Raw genomic sequence first — 21,244 nt, 5'->3', positions numbered from 1 at the left:
TGGAACTTCCGCTACTTAAAGCTTAGATCCCAAACAAATGTATTACGAATATACATTTTACGTTTTGGTCACCAAGACTATAGTAGTGTCTGTTTTGTAATGATGGTTATTGCTAATGCAGTACAACTTTGTTGCATTCATTTAGTAAAATGGGGTGTTTACACTAGGCTAATTACACCACTACAATGACTTGTGATCCAAAAGTTGTTTAATTTACCGCATCTTTCAATTTCTTCAAAGCCCAAGGTAAAGCATCATTCAATGTAACACTTTGTCTTACACCTATTTTAACAACAATGATGCGCAAAGGATATCACTAAAAGGACAACATTAAACACAAATGATTACTTCTGTGCGCAAAACATATCAAGGAAATCATCACAAAACATATGTAACCTTCAAAGACATGTCTAGGCAAAAGTTAGACTTCAAACATAAATAACCCATCAGGTCTTGAGAATACATCATACAACATTACCACATTGCAGTATGTTACTGAGGAGGTCAAATTACAAACACAGAAAAATCTAAAAATATTAGCAATCCAAACTTCAATCTTGACTAGGAAGTGGGGACCATCATTTGTCCAAAGTGCGCTCCCAATTAACACTTCACAGTTCACTGACAAATAAGAATAACAAATTGTCATTTAAATGAGTCTACATTTCAATTCCTAACAATAATTAATGAACTTAAGCATAAAACTTTAAACTTACATCATCAACATCAAGGTCTTGTGTGCTAAAGTGGTCATACTCTGATTCATCACTTCCAATGTTCACCACGGATTCACCATTTGCTGTCAAAAATGTGCATGTCAGCTTGTTGTGACCTGGTTGCTTACACACTGAACAGTTCAAGACACGTTTTCCTCTCACTCCCGAAGACGATGCACCCTTGCCACCACGCATTTTTGACCTTATACGCACGGGGTCCCTTAACATAGCAAATTCAGTTTTCTTCATTGATACATCCCCTTTTTGACAAGACCTCTTTGCTCGACCTAGCTCAATCTGTTGATTAGCAATCTTCCTTGCATTATTGAAATCCTCAAGTGTATCAGAATTTAATTCACTCAGTACTCTGTATAAATCCATCAACGCTCCACAACGTGCACTTTTCTGTGAGTCCCAAATGTGACCCCCAACACCCTTCGCACTATAAACCCCGTCCTTTGCACCTTTCGTCCATCTTTTCATTATAAGGCACTCGGGTAACTCCTCAACCTTCAGATGGTGTAAGACAGCAATAATATGCTCACATGGCAGGCCACGTGACTCCATTTTCATACATGAACATTTATAGTCGCTTGGTTCTGCATAAACTGAAACATGCCACTCCTTCACCCCTAAAATTAGCTTCGCAACAGTATAAATGGTGCAGGTTAATGCCTCATGGCATTGTAACACTTTCAGCGTAGTAGCTTGTTTAAGAACACTAACATATAGCAGGTAAATAGCATTAGTAAAATGTTTCCCACCTGACATCTCCAGCGCCTCCATCTTTGTTTGAGGAACCGGATTCCCATCTATGGAATGAAAATCATCTGCAACCTCTCTAAACCGCATCTGCTTTAAACAATGGTGGTACTGCTCTAAGAAATCAGTCAAGTTCTGACGCGAATGGACAAACTTTCCAAGTTCAGAATGCAAACCCTCACATCTAGAGGTTGTCCGGAATCCAGCAAAAAATTTACCCCGCAAGTGAGCTGAGGACCATTTTTTCCTTGTATCATACAATCCTTGAACCCATCCGTTGTTTTGCAATCCAAACTTTGCAACCATTTCATCCCATTTCTTTTCAAATTTCCCCACATCATAGTCTCCAAACATGCAGCACTTTAAAGCCTGAGTAAACTGAGGGTTTCCAACATTGGTATTCGCATTACGGAGAAGGTGCCACGCACACAATCGATGATGTGCATTTGGAAAAACCCTATGAATTGCATTTCTCATCACTGGAGCACCATCAGTTATTACAGCATTTGGATGTTTACCATCCATTGCCTTGAGGAACTGCTCTAACAGCCACACATAAGTTTCTTCCGTTTCGTTAGCCACAACAGCAGTAGCAAAGATGGTTGTCCGGTTGTGATTGTTTACTCCAGAGAAAACCACTACAGGCAACAAATACTTATTCTTTGAATAAGTTGCATCAAATGCTAGAACATCACCATACACCTTGTAACTCAAACGACTAATACCATCGCACCAAAAGAGATGCTGAAGTCTGCGATCTTTATCTATTGTGCGCTCCCAGTACATTTCGCTGTCACTAGAACTCATTTTACAAATGAACTGAATTGCTGAAGAAGCATCGCTGTTTTGCATTTGTCTTTGCTTGCCAATTTGGTTATATACAGATCTCTTTGTGAAAGGGACATTCTCATGGCCTCCACATTGAGTAGCAAAAGCACGCCACATGTGAGGCACACCCATCCCGATATCCTTCATTCCATTTAGCTGAATTATGTCGCTCAAACTAAGTTTCCTATGAGGAGCTTGCAATCCGCAATCCACATCATCGAATAACTCATGATTGTGATCGTTGTTAAACCAAGTGCAATACCACCGAGTGGTGGTTACATCAACATGTACACGAAACATTGCTTTACACCCACATCTTGTGTCCCTCCTTGGCGTGCGCTTTCTTTGTTCAACCGATAGCCCTCTGTCTTCTCTCTTGCCATTCTTGTTGCAGACAAATTCCTGTTGAACTATTTCCCCTGTCTTCCTGCTTCTTATTACGTTAAATCTTCTCACACAAAAACCATTAGCACGAGCAAAATGGGCATAAAACATGTATGCAACCTCCAGACTCTTAAAATCATATCTTTCCACTAGAACAGGGATAAGACTCTTCATGTCAATTGCACAAATGTCAACTACACTATTCACCTCAATTGTCTCCAATGTATTCTCATTACCAATTGCAGCACCGGTTTCTTCAGACCCACATTGATCATCGCTAAAAAAATTCAGCTCATACACTGCATCATCATTAAAAGGCTTATCTACATACTCAATTGGAATTTCAGCTTCATCTTGTTCGAAAAAGGACAACTCTTGTACAACCTTCAAAAATACAAAATAAATCCGCAATAAATCCTAATGTATAGCCAGAACCCCTCGCAATTTGGTCTGTTGTTCGAAAAAATATAGTCCACATACCTCATCTCCGACCGAATCGTCACAGCAAACTGAGTCACCTGAAATCTCCATCTTCGTTTGCTTGTTCCTACCAAAACATTGTCCATTAAGGTTCGCTTCACACCAACTTATACACAATACTAATATACAAAGGAATGTAATATTTACCTGTAACAACAAGGGTAGCTTGATATCGAATCGAAGGCTACACCAACTGAGATGCAGTCAAATTCGTTAGGGTTTTCGTTGATGTTCCAATTTAGGAAATGTAACAACACCGACAACAATTAAAACTAAATCAACAAACCCCGATCTTCATTCGTTCACAAGCGAAGGAACTTAGTCAAGAAAGCCTGTAGAAATCGCCGTCGGAGAAGGGAATTTATGTAACATGAAACCCCCTTTTACGAACGAAGGTATAACAAGGTCGAGTATAGTGAGGGATGGGTAAAGGGGTAAAGGGGATATACATTACTAAAGGACATTCATGGTATTTCGACCTTTTTTAAATGATTTCTTTTTAAATTTATTACCAAGATTCGCACTTGCACCGTGCAATACATTTGGTAAACATGCACCGTAGAAGCCACCGGACCGGACCCATATCTTCTATCCTCGTTAATCAGACAAATTGAAACCCTTTTGATCAAACTGATTTTCATATGAAGAATCATAGAAGGTTTCTTTATATTTGGCTTTTCTACTTTCTTTCTTTTTTTTTCCTAAGAAAATACTTAAAAAAAGTTACTTATGTATATTGCATATAATCAATTTACAATAAACTCAAAATAAGCTAAGTGATTGAAATAGAACATAATTATAAGATTCTTGTCAATGAGATGCTCTCTCTCTTTTTTTTTTTTTTGAAAAGAGGGAGATGCTCTCTCTTTGTTTTGGTACATTTTCTTTTGGTACATAAAGATAAAGAGATATATATTTTTTGAGATGCTATTGAATATTAGAAAGTGACCTCTTATTATAAGGGAGTGTTTAATTTATAAAATTTGGTAGAAAATTCACATATACCGAAATTCTAAGTGACTAATGAAATTTGCAAGAGAAAAAATAATTAGAATACAAAGCGTAAAGTTTTGAGTTCGAGTATTGTGGATGAAAAAAAATTTATTATAAGAGTTAGTTCTATCCTAAAATAAATGCTAAGCTCGAACAAAATTACCTTCCGTAAAAATACTTGTAAAAAATAAAAAACAGAATATATTCAAAACTCAAAAATAACACTTCAATCAAGTCAACTAATAATATGGTTTAATTTCATGCATTGTGAATGTAACATCAAATTGTTTGACACATTAGCTTACATGCTCTAATACAACATTAGCGGAAACAATTACATGATTTATATTGATTAACTAGTTACCAAATTGTCTCAATCATTGCAACTCTCAAGGACCTTCTTCTGTTAACCATCTATATTGTGGGAGGGGAGCATAGTGGTGGATTTCCGAACGAAATTGGGAGTGTCTTATTCGTCTGATCTTTTGATCATTGAGCTTCCTCCATCCGGGTTGTAGGAGTTCCTGATCAATGATGATGCTAGAGTCTCTTATCTCCGACTTTAGTTTTTCTTTTTTAGCTCATGTATAAAGAGTATTAAAATTTATTTTCATGACACAGCAAACAACTATTGCATATTATATTGTAAGGAAGTTTTACAGGTGTAATTAATCCTCTTTCAGCCGGTGCTCATACTAAACGATAAACGACTAAATGTAAAATATGTTCAATTTCCACAAGCATTGATTAAATCGTTAACCTCATAGTTAAATGACAAGATTAACAATCACCACACCACGCATCACGCTTATTGTAAAAATTACATAATACTAAATCACAGCTGATATCTACCTACACTTGTCATTGGGTCACCCCTACCATTGACACCTAACTGTGAAGAATGGCTGGTTCAAATAAGTAGTAGGATCTTGGTTAGATATAAACGTTTAATTAGGAGGATAAAGAAAGGTAACGGTCACATTAAATGAAGGAGAGAATGGAAAGAAAATCCAAATTTTCATCACTTTCCTTTTCTTTTCCCACTTTAATTCTAACCTTAAAAACCAAGAACAAGCAAAGGGTGAAAGAACATAGCCACTGGGAAACATGTCTTTGTTCTGTTCTTAGTTTTACTGTCACCTGGTCCTTTTCAATCTTGTTCCTCCGGTTGGTTTGAAACTGTAATAATTATACTATTATGCTACGCAAAAATGTCAACTTGTCAATCTCTTTGGACCATGGTTGGCCTCTAGTTATTGGTGGCTGCTGTTTCTCACGGGAAGTTTCTTCTGCTGATAAGATGATAAACCCAACTCTGTGGAAACATCACTGGATAATATGCATCATCATCATATAAATGATGTTTCCTCACATGGGTTTTGCTTAGCTTTTGTTGTTACTCTCTTTTTCTTCTCTAACTTTCTGTCCTAGATGGATTCTGATTCTGAGTTATACTGTTGAAGCCTCTAATGGTTTGAGCAACTGGGTATGGAGGTTTTGGGAAATGGGTGGAGGGTGGTTCTGGAAAAAAGTGTCATTTTTGAAGAAATGAAAAATTAGGAAATATCTATCACAAAAGCTTCATGATAGTTAGGTTAGGACTCATTGTTGCTGCTTCAATCGCAGCTTTTACAGTTAAGCAGCTCAATGTAAAAAGCCCAAATTCAGGTACTTGTGCAGTTGTGCCAATTTACCAGTTTTTTGTTTACATTTCTCTTTTCATTTGTCATGATATGAAAGATGATTCTGTATGATTCATATTGATTGCTAATGCTGTAAAATGTTAAACTTTATCCTTATTTTGGCTCAGAAAATGATGAAGCAAGGTCTAGAAAGCATCAAGATGAGGAGGGCACAGAAGAAGAGCAGTTCAAAAGCTTTACTGATGCTATCAATGAAGAGGATGTGAGTTCATCAAACTGAATTTTATCGAATAATAATCTTTTTCCAAGGATATGAGGATTTCTTTATCGAGTTTGTATGCTGTTATCTTAATATCGGTTTATAAGAAGGAAAGCTGTTTGATGTTTTGCAGAGCGAGGAGGAAGAGGAGAAAGAGGAGGTGAAGTTAATTAGCAGCATAATTAACCGGGCTAACGATTTTGAAGATGATATTCTGCCTGAATTTGAAGACCTTCTATCAGGAGAGATTGATTTTCCATTTCCTACTGCTGAGAAGGATGAGAAGGACATGGTTTATGAAACTGAGATGGCAAACAATGCCAATGAACTAGGACGATTGCGACAGCTAGTGCAGGAATTGGAGGAGAGGGAAGTGAAACTTGAAGGGGAATTGCTTGAGTACTATGGTTTGAAGGAGCAGGAATCGGACATTGTAGAGTTACAAAGGCAGCTCAAGATCAAAACGGTTGAAATTGATATGCTTAATATTACCATTAATTCGTTGCAGGCAGAGAGGAAGAAGCTTCAAGAAGAGCTCACACATGGAGGTTCAGCAAAGAAAGAACTTGAGGTGGCTAGAAACAAGATCAAGGAGCTACAAAGGCAAATACAGCTTGAGTCTAACCAAACGAAAGGCCAGTTGTTGTTGCTTAAACAACAAGTGTCTACTCTTCTGGTGAAGGAAGAAGAGGCTGCCAGAAAAGATGCTGAAATTGGAAGGAAATTGAAAGCTGTTAATGACTTAGAAGTTGAAGTTGTGGAGCTTAAGAGGAAAAACAAAGAACTTCAATTTGAGAAGCGAGAGTTAACAGTTAAACTCAATTCTGCTGAATCTACAGCAGCAGAACTCTCCAATATGACAGAGGTCAGAATCCTCGAGTAAACTTCTTTATCTTCACCATTGAATTGAGAAGATACGTGAAACCAACTTTTAAGAAGTTATAATTAGTGAAATAGCAGGCTTTTTATGATTTGATTCACCTAGAAATATTTTTAAATCAATGATTTGGCATTACGTTTCAGCTGTCCTTGTTTACATAACCAACTGAAAATTTAACAACTTTGTAGCTAAGAAATGATAGTTGAAAGCTCTGAACTACTTAGTAGAGAATAAATATAAATTCCAAATTAAACATTAAACTGATTAGTATTTATCTGAATACGAAATTATTGATTCTGAAGTGTCTTTTAAGTTTTTCCAGTTCTTGTTTGTATCTTCTTTCTGCAATATTTTGGACTATGCTGATCAATGTTACGTTTATTTTTTAATGATATATCAACATAGAAAATTTCTTTTGTAAAACTATTTAAATTAGTTGGAATCCTGTTTGACAAAATGTTATTAAAGGTCGTATATTTTCTTCATGTTAGTGGGGATTGGTGAATCAATAAGTTTTAGATGTAATTTGTACATGTCATGAGTGTAGTTCATTTACAAGAAGCTTTGTCTTAACCTGCAGACTGAAATGGTTGCCAAGGCAAAAGAAGAGGTCAGTAACCTGAGGCATGCTAATGAAGACCTGCAAAAGCAAGTGGAAGGACTTCAGATGAATAGGTTCAGTGAAGTTGAAGAGCTTGTATACCTTCGTTGGGTCAATGCATGCTTGAGGTTTGAGCTAAAGAATCAACAGGCACCATCAGGAAAATTTTCAGCCCGTGACCTCAGCAATAATCTTAGCCCAAAATCACAAGAGAAGGCTAAGCAGCTAATGTTAGAATATGCTGGATCAGAACGTGGGCAGGGCGACACAGATCTTGAGAGTAACTACTCCCATCCTTCTTCACCAGGAAGTGAAGATTTTGACAACGTTTCTATGGATAGCTCTATGAGCAAATATAGTACCATTAGCAAGAAAACTAGCCTAATCCAAAAGTTCAAGAAGTGGGGCAAAAGCAAAGATGATTCTAGTGCTCTTTCATCACCAGCAAGATCTTTTTCAGGAAGTTCTCCAAGAAGGATGAGTGTGAGTGTTAAACCTAGGGGTCCACTGGAAAGCTTGATGATAAGGAATGCCGGTGATGGTGTAGCCATCACTACCTTTGGGCAGAGGGATCAGGAAACCACTGATTCTCCTGAAATTCCAACTACTCCTAACTTAAGAAGAGCTCCATCCAGTGATTCCTTAACTACTGTTTCTTCCTCATTCCATTTGATGTCTAAGTCAATTGATGGGTCTCTAGATGAAAAATATCCTGCATATAAGGATCGCCATAAATTGGCCTTGTCAAGGGAGAAACAACTTAAAGAAAAGGCTGAGAAAGCAAGAGTGCAGAAATTTGGTGACAGTTCAAATTTGAGTATATCGAAGGCTGAAAGAGATAGACCTATTTCTTTGCCACCAAAACTCACTCTTATAAAGGAGAAGCCATTGGTTTCTGCTAGTGCAAATGATCAATCTGATGATGGAAAGAATGTTGATACTCAAAACATTAGCAAGATGAAGCTTGCCGACATTGAGAAAAGGCCTACTAGGGTGCCTAGGCCACCTCCTAAACCTTCTAGTGGTGGTGCTGCTAGCACAAACTCAAATCCTTCCAATGGAGCAGCATCTGGTCCATCCATTCCCCCTCCCCCTCCTCCTCCAGGTGCTCCACCGCCACCACCAGGTGGACCACCACGCCCACCTCCTCCCCCAGGAAGCCTAGCAAGAGGGGGGATGGCTGGTGACAAAGTTCACCGAGCTCCAGAGCTAGTTGAATTTTATCAATCATTGATGAAACGGGAAGCAAAGAAGGATACTTCCACATTACTAATTTCTTCAACAAGTAATGCATCTGATGCCAGGAGCAACATGATTGGGGAAATTGAGAATAGATCAACATTCCTCTTAGCTGTATGTTAAAGATTCCATCCATTTTGCTACTTTCCTCATTTTGTTACTATCATGACACATTTTTCAAAAATTTCTCCTTTTCTGAAACGTTTAGGTGAAAGCTGATGTAGAAACACAAGGTGACTTCGTTACGTCCTTGGCAACTGAAGTTCGAGCAGCCACCTTCTCAAATATTGATGACCTGGTGGCTTTTGTGAATTGGCTAGATGAGGAACTTTCCTTCCTGGTATGCCTTTAGGTGTCATTGCTCATTGGTCAAAGAAAGTCATGCTTCTATGACTATTTCATGCTTATGAGAAAGCATGGAACTAAGTACCTCTGTGCTTCCTTCATTTTCCTTTCCTTAGAAAATGCACTCCAAACTTCATGACTTGTCATTCACTTTTAAGTTCTATTCTCATTTTTCCCACAACATAGAGAAAAATAAATCTTATTTCTAAAGACCACTCCACTCTTATTCATCTCATTTTATTCCTTATGCAAGGTCGATGAACGCGCTGTCCTCAAGCACTTTGATTGGCCTGAAGGTAAAGCAGATGCATTAAGGGAGGCAGCTTTTGAATATCAGGATCTGATGAAATTGGAGAAGCGAGTCTCCACCTTCGCTGATGATCCCAAACTCTCATGTGATGCTTCTCTAAAGAAGATGTATTCACTCCTTGAAAAGTATGCATCTTTTCCTGCTAGAGATTTATTTACCATGAATTCTAGCTTAGGAAGTAAACCATTGCTGGATAGCTTGTTGAGAGTTTAGTAAAATAATGCTCGCCAAGTGTATAAATACTGCTCTAAATATTGAACGTAACCTGTCTGTATTGGTTTGGATTGAAGGTTTTATCTGTAATTCTGTATACGTTTTGTAGTTTCTACCATTCTTTATAGCTACATCTTGGCTTCTTTTATCATCTTATATCATCATTTTCATTCTGTTGTTTCATTACCAGAGTGGAGCAAAGTGTATATGCACTCTTGCGAACAAGAGATTTGGCTATTTCACGGTACAAGGAATTTGGAATCCCAGTAAACTGGTTACTGGATTCAGGAGTTGTAGGCAAGGTATGCTTCTAAGCTAATAGAATCAGTTTGTGCAGAGGTTGGTTCATCAAATTACCAATATGCTATACTATACCCATATAAGTAACATATGCATAAACCATAATGTGCTGATCAGGTCAAAGTTTTATCAAGCTGGATAGATCCTATAACATATTTTCAATAGTGAATGCCTTGGAGTTGCTGTTATTATGATTTATAACCATGCATAGATGATGTAACTCACATGGTTTCTTTGTATCAACCCTTCCATTGCAGATCAAGCTTTCTTCTGTACAACTAGCAAAGAAGTATATGAAACGTGTTACCTCTGAACTTGATGCTTTATCTGGATCTGAGAAGGAACCAGCTAGAGAGTTTTTGACTCTGCAAGGAGTACGTTTTGCTTTCCGCGTCCATCAGGTAATTTTAGGCCACTTGTTTTATTTGTTATTAGAAAATGTTATTTTTGTTGTTTTTACTTTCCCAAAGCTTTAATTTATACAAATTAGCCTCAGAAGTTGACATAACAGAACGAGTTTATTATATAAATAAAAAAAAACTTGAAGGCTGGGAAATCAAAAGTAACATTTTAGATAGATTAAATTGTAAATTTGCTTAAAAACAAGCTATTTAATTTGTAGCTGTTAGTCATCAAGTGTAATGTACCTTTTTTTTTATAAGATACATAGAATAATAAACTAATGGTGGTGCGGAATACTTTTCAGTTTGCAGGAGGCTTTGATGCAGATAGCATGAAAGCTTTTGAAGACCTAAGGAACCGCATCCAAACCCCTCAAGCTGGTGAAGATAATAAACCAGAAACAGCTGGTGAAGATAATGAATCAGAAACATAGGATATCCATCAGAAATCTTTTTTTTCTTTCTCTTCCTTCTCTTTTTCCCATTATAGTTGCTTCTCTTATATATGTGTTGCCTTTTCAGCTGTATATTTCATTTTGCTTCAATTTGGATAGCCTATACATGTGAAAGCTGTACAATGATACAAGAATCATATTGTAATTGTAGCATTGAACTCCAAGATTATCCCTCTGCCTAGTGCCTACTTGCATGGTTTTACCAAGAGAAAGAAAGAATTTCATCTAGAAAAATGCATAATATATAGTATAAATTGCAACAAAAAGGTTACAACATTTATGTATCAATGTAGCAACTCAACACACTCTACATGAGATTATTTTGATCAGACAGTTGGAGGTCTATGATTACATTGTAAATGTCAAAGGAGAAAATGAACAAGTGACACATTTCCTACACTTAAATAAACAAAACAGGCATTCTCCAAATATATGATGTAAAACCAGTAACAATGTCCTACCTACACTTATTCCTTCACGTAATTGCCTCTGCCGAGGTTTCAATAGTCATTAGCAGGTATGAGTTCAGGGCTCAGATTTAAAAAAAAAAATTAGGTTACAGCAATGTAACAACAAGACTTCTGTCCCCGAATTTGGCTCCGCCAACCTTTCCTTGAATTCCTGGAGGCAAAGCAATGACACGTCTTTGGTCTCCTGCTTCTACCAACAGCTCAGATCCTCCCCTATACTGTATTTATTTAAGACAGAAATAAAATCAATCAACACCTTGTTTTTTCTCAGAAGTTCTGCACATCAAACCAGTGTTATAAAGAAAGAGAAGCACAGCATAACCCTGTATGACAAGAGTCAAAAACTAACGTCCACTTCAACCATAGAATTCAAGCAATCCTCTAAGAAGTAAATTTTGTATAAATCAAACTATTTTATTTTTATTGAAATGTACACAGTTGAATTTGGAAGTTAACCAAAACTTTAAGAGAAGCAAGATACTCTTTCTTTTCATCAGCTGCAAGGTCCAAGTTGGAAAAAAATAATATAAGAGTGTTTGCATAATGATGACTTGAAACCTTACTTGTTTGATTATTTATGCCCAAGAGATAGTATATATCTCATCTCTCTTGAATTCTTTTAAAAGGAGGGCCATCAAAATCATGGTTCATGAAGAATTTATTAAATATATGAGCAGAAGAAGATTACATACTTGGTATAGTTTGATCTCTGATTTGTCGAAACCTGGCATGAAGAGTGTCACTGATTTTCTTTTAATATCAAATTTAACTGACGATGTCATACTACTGGTTTGATTTGATAGTGAAGTCAGAAGATGCCTAGCATCTTCATTGATGGTGTCCACTAGAACTCTGCTCCAATCTATAGGGCTACTCATTGACAAACTTGAAATGGAAGCAGAAGGCAAGGGTGAAAAATCCTTCTTTACTCTATCCAATGATTCTATATTTTTTTGCCGAACCCCAAAAGCACCAGAAACTTGAGCACCAGCTTGAATTGCACACCCCCAATATCTTAATGCAGAGTTAACAGAGGTTGGATTATTTGGATCCATAACAAGGAAGCAACCAAATCTCTGTGGGTTTGAGAATGCAGAAGATCCTCGCTGGCAACACATATCGATAAGAAAACTTCACGGTTTTGTGCTAACACATGTTTATGTTAAAGAGTGTTTACTCTTACCTCTAGAAGTTGATCCAAATTGTCCCATGTTTCTGAACTCCCTCTCCCATTGAAATATGATCGGCTGCTACTTATTTTCACGGCCTCATCCACTAGTCTCAGGAGTGAAGGAGCAGCCAATCTCCCTAGCTCAGTTTTCTCAGCCAATGTGCGGAGATATTTCAAGTACAATCTACAAAATCAGGATGAGCAAACCAAAGACGTTGAGGGTAAGCAAATTTCAGTTTATCCATTTACAAAGTATCATAACATAAACAATCGTTCATGATTGGCCACATCGTAATCGTTGCTAAAAAGAATACCCAATACCAAATCTGAGACACGTGTGTGATAGAGTGACAAATTTAAAACCTTGCTTTACTGCTTCCACCTATGAACCGCAAGGTTTCCTCACTGCTGATACCATCATATACTATTAGGTCAAATTTGTCTTGTTGTCTCTTTGAAGCTGCAGTCCCCAAAAATCCCACTTGCTTCTCAAGTGCAAGTACCGAAAAGATTGAGTCCATCCCAGGCAGGATGCCAAGCTCTTCTCCAACAATCTGCTCATGACAGACAAGGGGAGGACTGAGTCCCGTTACAAAAACTTGATCAAGGGAATATATGTCCATCATAATACAGATAAATTATGCTATAAAAAACATATTACGTACCCACCCCTCCAAGTGTGCCTTGTGTCAGATTAAGCTGGGCATCTGCTTGCTTGAGAAGTTTTAGAGGTTCAAGAAGCATCTGCACTTATAGAGCAATACTCAAAGTCTGTTCACATTGAAACCAAAAGTGCACAAGGTGATGTATATAGAGGCGCTGAGGGAGGAAAGTGAATAAACAACACGCACTTTGGTTGTTTCCAACCTAACAGCTGAAAGGTTCTTGCTGCATACAACATGGGACGTTCCAATCTTACAGTCGAGGAGATACTCAGCAGTGGTGTCTTGGCCATGTAGCACTAAACATGTGTTCAATCCAGCCAATGCATAATGCTGAAATAACAGGTACACAGGAAAAAAACTGAGAGATTAAACTGTAGGTACAACGTGGATGGTTATGAATTTTATTAATAAATATTTGTGGCAAAAGAAAGAATCTGAAGTTCTTATCAACGAAAAACAATATGAAGTTCTGTAGCTTCAATAGAATTTTATTAATAAATATTTGTGGCAAAAGAAAGAATCTGAAGTTCTTATCAACGAAAAACAATATGAAGTTCTGTAGCTTCAATAGCGGATTTGGTTTCCTTGCAGTCACTGATCTCCTACATTCACGAAATTTGGACCATAAGAGCAAGGTCCATCAGCTCATATTTTTCACAACAGTTAAGCCGTTCATTGACTGCGTGAATTTAGGGACTATCTGACGGCATACAAAAACCATCCAGGATCAACATGATAAATGACTATGCTATGACCTATGCCTAGGTCTAAATGCAGTATAGAAGGGTTATCTTCATAAGATTAAAAGCCAATTACACAGGTCTGTCAACTGTCACTGTAAAGTCCTTGTGTAGAATGACATTTACTTCTTAGAAGCTAAAATTTAAAATTCCAGCTTCATGAATGGCACAGGAAGAACTCTTCCTTGTGCCCATTTAACAAAAAGGGTATTGTCAGCGTTGCAAATATTGTAGCATGATCATTTTCCTCATTAAATATACAAAACTATTTTTACCATGACTTCCTTTATACTCCAAATTTGCATTTCCCATGCTCTAGCATGCTCAATTGATCCACAACACTTTCATACACCATTGTTTGATTTGATAATTTGATGTAAATTGATCTAAGTCTTATCCATAAATTAAACATTTTGGTTGGAACTTGGAATAAGATTAACAACAACAAAAAAGAAATGTTTCAGCTGGTGGTTGCTTGGTAGAGAACAATGAAAGTAGAAAATGTGAGAAAATCATTATCTTCCCTCATGCTTTTGGTACTAACTAACCACCCCTTGCCAGAAAGGAAAGGAAAGTAATTGAAAATGAGAGTTTTTTTTTAACATTGAAAATAAAAAGACAATATTTTTAAAAGAAAATCAGGAATGGGTACCTGAGCGGCGAAGATAGCGGCGGTGGTTTTTCCAGAGCCACCTTTGCCGAGAAAAGTGAGCAACTTTGTCGGCGGCTCCGAAGAAGATGCCACTGCCATAGGCGGTTGTGCTCGAGCTCGAGGAGCAGTTGAAGGAGAAGGTGAGGTTCCTATGAGAAGCGGAAACGAGAAAGATGAAGCAGAAGCAGTGCCCATTGAAATTGAATTGATTACCATTGTTTTTGATTTCTCAATGTAATATAGGAGTTTGTGTGTGTGTGATGAGGCAGTAGATTGAACTGCAATTCAATATCCTAAACTTTAACTCCTATATTCTTCAAAAAAATGAAAACTCTTTTATAGATTAATATACACATTAATATTATTTTTTTGAGAAAAAATATACATATTAATATTTAAACAATCATTGCTTTGTCCCGGTAGGATAACTCAAGTAATAAGTGTTGGGGGACATATGAGTTGAGGATGGAAGGTCTCGGGATCGATCCGTGGACAACTAATCTTCAAAAAGTAGGATACTGGTACACCGCCTTATATTCATAAATGTGTAATCTGAAGGCTTCTTTTTCAAATATTTATTAAACCTCTTATGTTTACTGGCATAGTAATTTATATTTTTTATCCTGAGCCAGATTAGTCACGTGAGTCATTTTCCCCCGTGGAGTCTAGTGGCCAAAGGACCAAAAAATGTTCATTTTCCTTAAATTTATTTAACATTTTTTTTAAATTATTAATCCCTTCGTTTCATAATTGTAACATCCCGATCTGACGACTGGCCTCACGGTAACAACACGAGTCTTTTCAGTGCGCTTTGTCCTCACTCGCGCACTTCTCGGAAAAACTTCTCAAGAGGTCACCCATCACGATATTGCTACAAGGCAAACACACTTAACCATGGAGTTCGTATCAGTTGGGCTCCCGAAAAGAAGTTGCAACTTGTTGTCATGAGTAGTACCAATCAAATCTTTTATGCCCTCCTCAACTGTATAGTCTATCCCTATACAGTCTCGGAATACCTCTTGTTCGGGTGTGAGATCGGTTCATTCATGTGCCCCTCCGCCTAGAAGCCTGCCAGAAGCCGCTCATTGTCCGTGCCTCACTGCACCGGCGATCACTCCCCGCCCTCGTCGGCCCCGGGCATCACAGGCACCAATGTAACACCCCGATTTCGGTGGCGTCACTTTAGTAACCAAAAATCAAATAAAGGGGAAAATCATGTATAATTTTTTTTTCATTTTGTTTAAATAAAAGGCTTAATACATCAGAAGGCCCCTGTAATTGTAAAGGGAATCAAATCTAGGGCCTAGAAAATTTTTGCATCAAATTGGGTCCCTATAAATTTTTTTTTAATTCAATTAAGGCCAAAGTGTGCCAGCTCTCAATTTTATCCCAGTCATCATTTCCACGTGGCTTTTATTATTATTTTTTAATTTAAAAAATAATTAAAAAATATTTTTAATTCCAACTCTATTATTTAACCAGAAAACTTATTTTTTAAAAATTTACTAATTTACTAATCTGATCTAATTAAACACAACACAAAATTAAAAACCCTAAAATTATGAATTCATCCCCAACCTCCCAACCACCTTCCTCAACACCTTCTTCATTCCCACTCTCATCTTCAACAACCCACTACTCTTTCCTCCTGTTGTAACTCGCTCTCTTCTTTCCGATGGTTTCAGTGGCCAAATTGGTTACGGAGGGATCCAGAATGGGAATGAGAGAGGGAGGCCGACTCCAGATCTTGACTTGGGTGCATCTTCATTTCCGGTTTGCTGGGTTTTCTCTTCACCCCCACTCACCATTCTCCTTAAAGCTTGAATCTTTTCACTTTTCCTGTACAGATCTGATTTTTCGTTCTCCATTTCTTCTTCCCCTTTGTTGGATTTTGGGATATTTGGTTTTGGGGGTGGGGTGGGGATTTTGGGATTTTGGGATTTTCGGTTCTGGGTTACCCCATCAAAACCCACACCTCCATATCTCTCTCTGCGAACCCCTTATCCCTTATGTGGTGGTTCTTCCTTCTTCCTCTCATGCTCTACTCTGCTCTCCCTTCTTCCTCTCTGCAAGTTCTGGTTGTGGGTTCAATTCTTTTTTTGTTTTGATTTGATTCTACTGGGTTTGAATGTGCTGTGGTGGTTTAGATATAGGTTCTGTTTGGGGGTAATGGAAATTTTGATGATAGATGCCGGTGGAGTTGAAATTGGAAGAAACAGAGTTGTGGCACATGGTGGTTATGGGGTTTGGAAGCAATTTACCAAGTGGATCAAGTTTATCAATTTTAGGGTTGAATCTGAGATTGAACTTGGTGGATCTGGACAAGATCGAACTTTGTCATCTTGTGTTTGATAAGTGTTGTTGTTGCTTGTTTAGAGTTTGATAATTTGAATTCTTCTTCCTCTCCTAAAATTCTGAATTCATCCTCAGTTTGATACTGGTTGGGTTTGTTGTTGATAATTTCTGGGTTGAGTTTGTTGTTTTTGGGTGAAGGGTTTAATTTATGGATTAGATAAGTAACCCTAATTTATTAAGTTTTTAAATTTTTATTCTGATTAAATTATTGAGTTGGAATTAAAAATAATTTTTTTAATTAAAAATAATTATAAAAGCCACATGGAATTGATGACTGGGATAAAATTGAGATTTGGCCTTAATTGAATTAAAAAAAATTTCTTAGGGACCCAATTTGATGCGAAAAATTTTCAGGCCCTGGAACTGATTCCCTTTACAATTACAGGGGCCTTCTGATGTATTAAGCCTAAATAAAAAGACTTGTCGAAAATAAAGACTCAACCCAATCGCGATTAACAGCGACTAACATACGATATAAGTACAACCCTCGCTGCAACTAAAAAACATCATCACGAGTGCCCTCAAGTGACGGGAAGTAACATCAAGTAACTAAAAGTATTGCCCAACAGTAAAAAAGTGCGACCCATAGCCAGAGTCATAAGTTTTATAAATACAGTCCTCCAAGAAAGTAAGTCAGCCCAAAACGGCCTCCAAAGGACCTCCTACATCCGACAAACTCCCTGTGATCCTCATGGAAGAGAACCACACAAAAAGCTAATAGTCGGGGACCTACCCTGCCCCAAAATAAGAAATGAAAATCAGAGCTATGACAACGAAACCCGATATACTACATCCCTAACATCGACCCTCATCCGATCCTGCATGAAGTCCGGGTCCACGTCGAAGGCTCAGTAGTAGTCATTTCGCTCCGGGTCTTCCCCGAACGATGAAGCATCACGAAACAATCCGTCAACGACATCTGACAAAAAGGGCATACATAGCCCCCCAAACACAGGTAGCACGCGCAAGGGTCAACTTACGGAATATGGTATAGGAGAATACAAGACAACCGGTAAAGAGTAAGGGGTATATATATATATATATATATATATATATATATATATATATATATATATATATATATGTTGTATGTATACATATAAGTTCTGCATTGTCTACCCTAAGGTTTATGCATAGCATGTTATCAAATCTTTAATACAATTCAATCATCAAAACACATAACGATGTTTATCAACATCAAATCATCAAAATCTCAACAAATATAATTAGAGTGCATGATATGTCAATGCAACATCAATTCAAAAGGTTCAGGAAGAAGTAGGCTGGGCACGATCGAGTCGGTCCTAACACTGGCATTGTGTCGACCATAACCCTCAAGTGTCACTTACAACCTTGACATAGCCGGATCAGTCCTAACCCTGCGTGTCGACTTTTCCCTCTGCTATGCCTGACAATCAACAGGTCGATCCTAACCTTACGGTCGATCATATCCCCCGTCGATGCCCGAATTATCCGAAGGCATAAACTGTACCCGAAGGCATAAACTGTATCTCATGATGATTCCTCAAATCATCCGACTCATCTCCATCTGATGATCAAAACTGTTCAGCGAGCAAAGAGTATCAACATACTCGGAAACTACCCGTTTCCCGGCTTATCTTTTAGATAGCCCAACAACAAAACTGCTCCTCGAGCAAAAGAGTATCAACATACTCCAAACTTATTAGTTTTCCTCAACACTTGGACTCGACGACACTTCTCATTTTCCAAAACTAAGATTCAAACCCTAAGCTTTCATTTGAGATTGTTATCATTATTTAAAGGTTCAGAGGTTGTTTAATGTCTTATGAATTTTCCTTGTAAAATAGTTTCCATTTAGTCTTATCGCAAACCTTATGAGTTTCAAAGATCCCATAGTCCCAAATAACTCCCAGAGAATGTCTCTATCCACTAAAACAATAACGAGGCCCGAATCTCCGTTCGTCCCGTCAAACTCTCTAAAAATCTCATAAACATTTTGGCATAACATGCCTGTTATCCTCACTCTGAAGCACATTTGATATACGTGTAATTACATAGTCGAAATAGCACAATCCAACAGTCATGGCACATATATCAACACATCCTAGATTAACCATGTAGCACTTAGCATATAGATCAATATCAACACATCCTAGATTAACCACTTAGCACATAGCATGTGAATCAATCTCAAAAACAATCCAGAGGTGAATAATCATCATTGTCAGCCGAAGCCTCAGAAAACATTTCCCAGTCAATCACAATCAAGTGCATAAACAATAAATCAAGTCGAATTCGTCGACACCTAGAGCATTAGGTAGTAAGGTAAGTTGCCCTCACATGTAGTTCTTCCAGCGTTCTCCTCAAACGTTCCTTCACACTCTATGCCTTTTTCTCCTTGAAACTCCTCAAATGAACCTTAGAGCAAAAACCACAGAATTCCATCATAATCAGTCAGAAACTCAGCAATCCATACTCACTAAGGTTACACGAAGTAGCACATACTCCGAGGTACGATAATCTAGCGCGATAGAACGAGTTTTCGAAAAAGAAATTTTCTTCCTCCCCTAGGGTGCTCACGGCCACACACTTTAATTGTGTGAGCCGACTTTTCTTCAATCAAACTTGGTTCCTAGGCTATTATTAGTCGTAACTAAGGTGAATCTAAACTCGGAAAAATTATCGGATCGAAAACTGTCGCAGGGGTATTTTGGTCAATATTTTTAGCTCAGAATTTCAAAATTGGAATTTCGAAAAACAAATTGGATGGGGACGTTACCAACGACGTTTATGACAACTAATCCTACTAGCGCTAAGCTAAGTCGAGAGTTTTAAACCGAAAGAACGAAACTTTGCCTCAAAATGGGTTTTTCAAGCATAATTGGAATTCGGCGGCATTTCGGCGACATTCGGCAAAATGTAATCCGCTAGAAGTACTCTTGGGCACGTAGGGAATATGTTTAGACACTAAAATCAAGTTATTTGGACAGTTTTACAAAAAGCTCAAAACTTTGAGCACAGAAAGACATAGAGAAAAGCGACAGAATTAACGATCAGAAGTAAGGAATAGCATCTATACCTCGAGGTCTACGCGTAGCAACGAACGGTGCAACGATCAGGCAAGAAACGGCGAAAATCACTTCTCCCTTTCTCTCCTTGAAGCTCGCGGGTTTGGTGGGTGAAAATGGTGAAGGTTTTGAAAATTTTTCATTTTCTTGCTATTTATAGGTTTTGGAAAATGCGGAAAAATGAAAATTTCGCGATTCCGATTTTTCCTACGTATTCCTCGGGGAATTCTAAGATAGGTTCCGGCGACAAAATTCCAGAACTCAAAACAGGTTTCTTGGAATTAAATCTAACGATCCAAAATCGGTGTAAATCTATTTTACCCGAAAAAACTACTTTTTGCAGTGGATGTCGGAAGAGAAAACTTCCTTCTGAAGAAAGATTGGAAACATCAGGAGAAATGGGTGCACGCGTGTGGAATCTTCATTTGAAGCTCCGAATAGAAAAAGTCTTCATCGTCGGTTGATTTTAGGTTTCTTGAACTATCAGGGTTTTAGTTTCGGCAAACTTTCGAGGATTGGAATCGGACGTTCGTACATTCTAGGGTTTCGCATCGAAACGCTTGTTATAGATGGAGTAAGAGAAGTTCTAACATTTCTCTGAAGATTTTTGGAATTAGTTTCCATCGTGTCTTTAAGTGTAAATTAGCTATTTACTAGTGTTCTTGCCCTAGGTTTAAACGAATATTAGTCGTGCTATAACTTTTATCGATTTTGATACAATCCTTAGACTTTTCCTGAACTTTCTCCTTCATAAATTTATTCCATTCAATAAACTCTTGTTCAGGTTTCCCTTCACGATACATCAAACCTAATCGCAAATAGGAATTTTATTCACTTATTCTAAACTTAAAAACTTGGGTCTTACAATAATAATTGTCCACTTAGAGAGAATTTTTTTTTTTGAACTTAGAAAAAAAAATTGTTTCACAATAACTATCAGTTTAGAATTCCAATAGTTTTCCGATGTAGCAAAAAAAAAAAAACTTAGAATTCCAATGTGACATCAATTGGAGTGCAAATCCTCTGTCTCAACTCTCTGTCATCAACCCTGTCTCACCAGTTAAAAATTGACAACTCAATTAAAATTCCACATCATCACTCTCATTCATCTAACCCCGTTATCACAGACCCACTATTACGTTTCCCTCTCTCCATCTCCAAATCTTCAACGCCCCCACCGTCCTTCATTACCTGTGAAATCATCTGCCTCATACAGTCATACTCCTCCATCGCTGAGCACAGACATGGAAGCTGTGAGAGAAGGAAGAGCAACGTGAAGGGAGAGATAATGAAAATTCAATCAGAAAAATTTGAAGATGATGCTCAAATGAA

General features: G+C 37.7%; 3 protein-coding genes across 3 annotated transcripts; 1 reads left to right on the top strand and 2 right to left on the bottom strand.

The window, feature by feature from the left end:
* Positions 1-411: 411 nt before the first annotated feature.
* On the bottom strand, positions 412-3,595 carry LOC130739602 (protein FAR1-RELATED SEQUENCE 5-like). The gene is made up of 4 exons (XM_057591936.1): positions 3,318-3,595; positions 3,171-3,237; positions 717-3,074; positions 412-621 (listed from the first exon to the last, which is right to left on the bottom strand). The coding sequence occupies exons 2-4, from the start codon at positions 3,219-3,221 to the stop codon at positions 619-621; spliced, it is 2,412 nt and encodes an 803-aa protein (XP_057447919.1). The 5' UTR covers positions 3,222-3,237; positions 3,318-3,595; the 3' UTR covers positions 412-618.
* A 1,639-nt stretch (positions 3,596-5,234) lies between these two features.
* Positions 5,235-10,984, top strand: LOC130739600 (protein CHUP1, chloroplastic). The gene is made up of 9 exons (XM_057591934.1): positions 5,235-5,831; positions 5,974-6,068; positions 6,199-6,930; positions 7,526-8,899; positions 8,994-9,125; positions 9,384-9,565; positions 9,844-9,955; positions 10,211-10,354; positions 10,660-10,984. The coding sequence occupies exons 1-9, from the start codon at positions 5,747-5,749 to the stop codon at positions 10,786-10,788; spliced, it is 2,985 nt and encodes a 994-aa protein (XP_057447917.1). The 5' UTR covers positions 5,235-5,746; the 3' UTR covers positions 10,789-10,984.
* A 49-nt stretch (positions 10,985-11,033) lies between these two features.
* LOC130739601 (uncharacterized protein At1g26090, chloroplastic) lies at positions 11,034-14,815 on the bottom strand. The gene is made up of 7 exons (XM_057591935.1): positions 14,508-14,815; positions 13,302-13,445; positions 13,120-13,194; positions 12,814-13,004; positions 12,463-12,634; positions 11,972-12,385; positions 11,034-11,497 (listed from the first exon to the last, which is right to left on the bottom strand). The coding sequence occupies exons 1-7, from the start codon at positions 14,721-14,723 to the stop codon at positions 11,366-11,368; spliced, it is 1,344 nt and encodes a 447-aa protein (XP_057447918.1). The 5' UTR covers positions 14,724-14,815; the 3' UTR covers positions 11,034-11,365.
* Between the last annotated feature and the right edge of the window lie 6,429 nt (positions 14,816-21,244).

The sequence above is a fragment of the Lotus japonicus genome, chromosome 2 (genome assembly GCF_012489685.1).
Source record: "Lotus japonicus ecotype B-129 chromosome 2, LjGifu_v1.2".
NCBI classification, from domain to species: Eukaryota; Viridiplantae; Streptophyta; class Magnoliopsida; order Fabales; family Fabaceae; genus Lotus; species Lotus japonicus.
Note: the sequence above shows the minus strand (reverse complement) of the source record. Positions and strands in the feature narration are given on the sequence as shown.

What these genes read in the sequence shown, in the direction of transcription:
- LOC130739600 (XM_057591934.1), top strand. Translation starts at nt 5,747, where the DNA reads ATGATAGTTAGGTTAGGACTCATTGTTGCTGCTTCAATCGCAGCTTTT. An exon ending in ATGCTATCAATGAAGAGGAT is followed by an intron (nt 6,069 to 6,198) that starts GTGAGTTCATCA and finishes GATGTTTTGCAG; the next exon opens with AGCGAGGAGGAAGAGGAGAA. An exon ending in ATTCAGGAGTTGTAGGCAAG is followed by an intron (nt 9,956 to 10,210) that starts GTATGCTTCTAA and finishes CTTCCATTGCAG; the next exon opens with ATCAAGCTTTCTTCTGTACA.
- LOC130739602 (XM_057591936.1), bottom strand. Translation starts at nt 3,221, where the DNA reads ATGGAGATTTCAGGTGACTCAGTTTGCTGTGACGATTCGGTCGGAGAT. An exon ending in ACGATTCGGTCGGAGATGAG is followed by an intron (nt 3,075 to 3,170) that starts GTATGTGGACTA and finishes GTATTTTTGAAG; the next exon opens with GTTGTACAAGAGTTGTCCTT.
- LOC130739601 (XM_057591935.1), bottom strand. Translation starts at nt 14,723, where the DNA reads ATGGTAATCAATTCAATTTCAATGGGCACTGCTTCTGCTTCATCTTTC. An exon ending in TTAGGTTGGAAACAACCAAA is followed by an intron (nt 13,195 to 13,301) that starts GTGCGTGTTGTT and finishes CTATAAGTGCAG; the next exon opens with ATGCTTCTTGAACCTCTAAA. An exon ending in ATTTGGATCAACTTCTAGAG is followed by an intron (nt 12,386 to 12,462) that starts GTAAGAGTAAAC and finishes ATGTGTTGCCAG; the next exon opens with CGAGGATCTTCTGCATTCTC.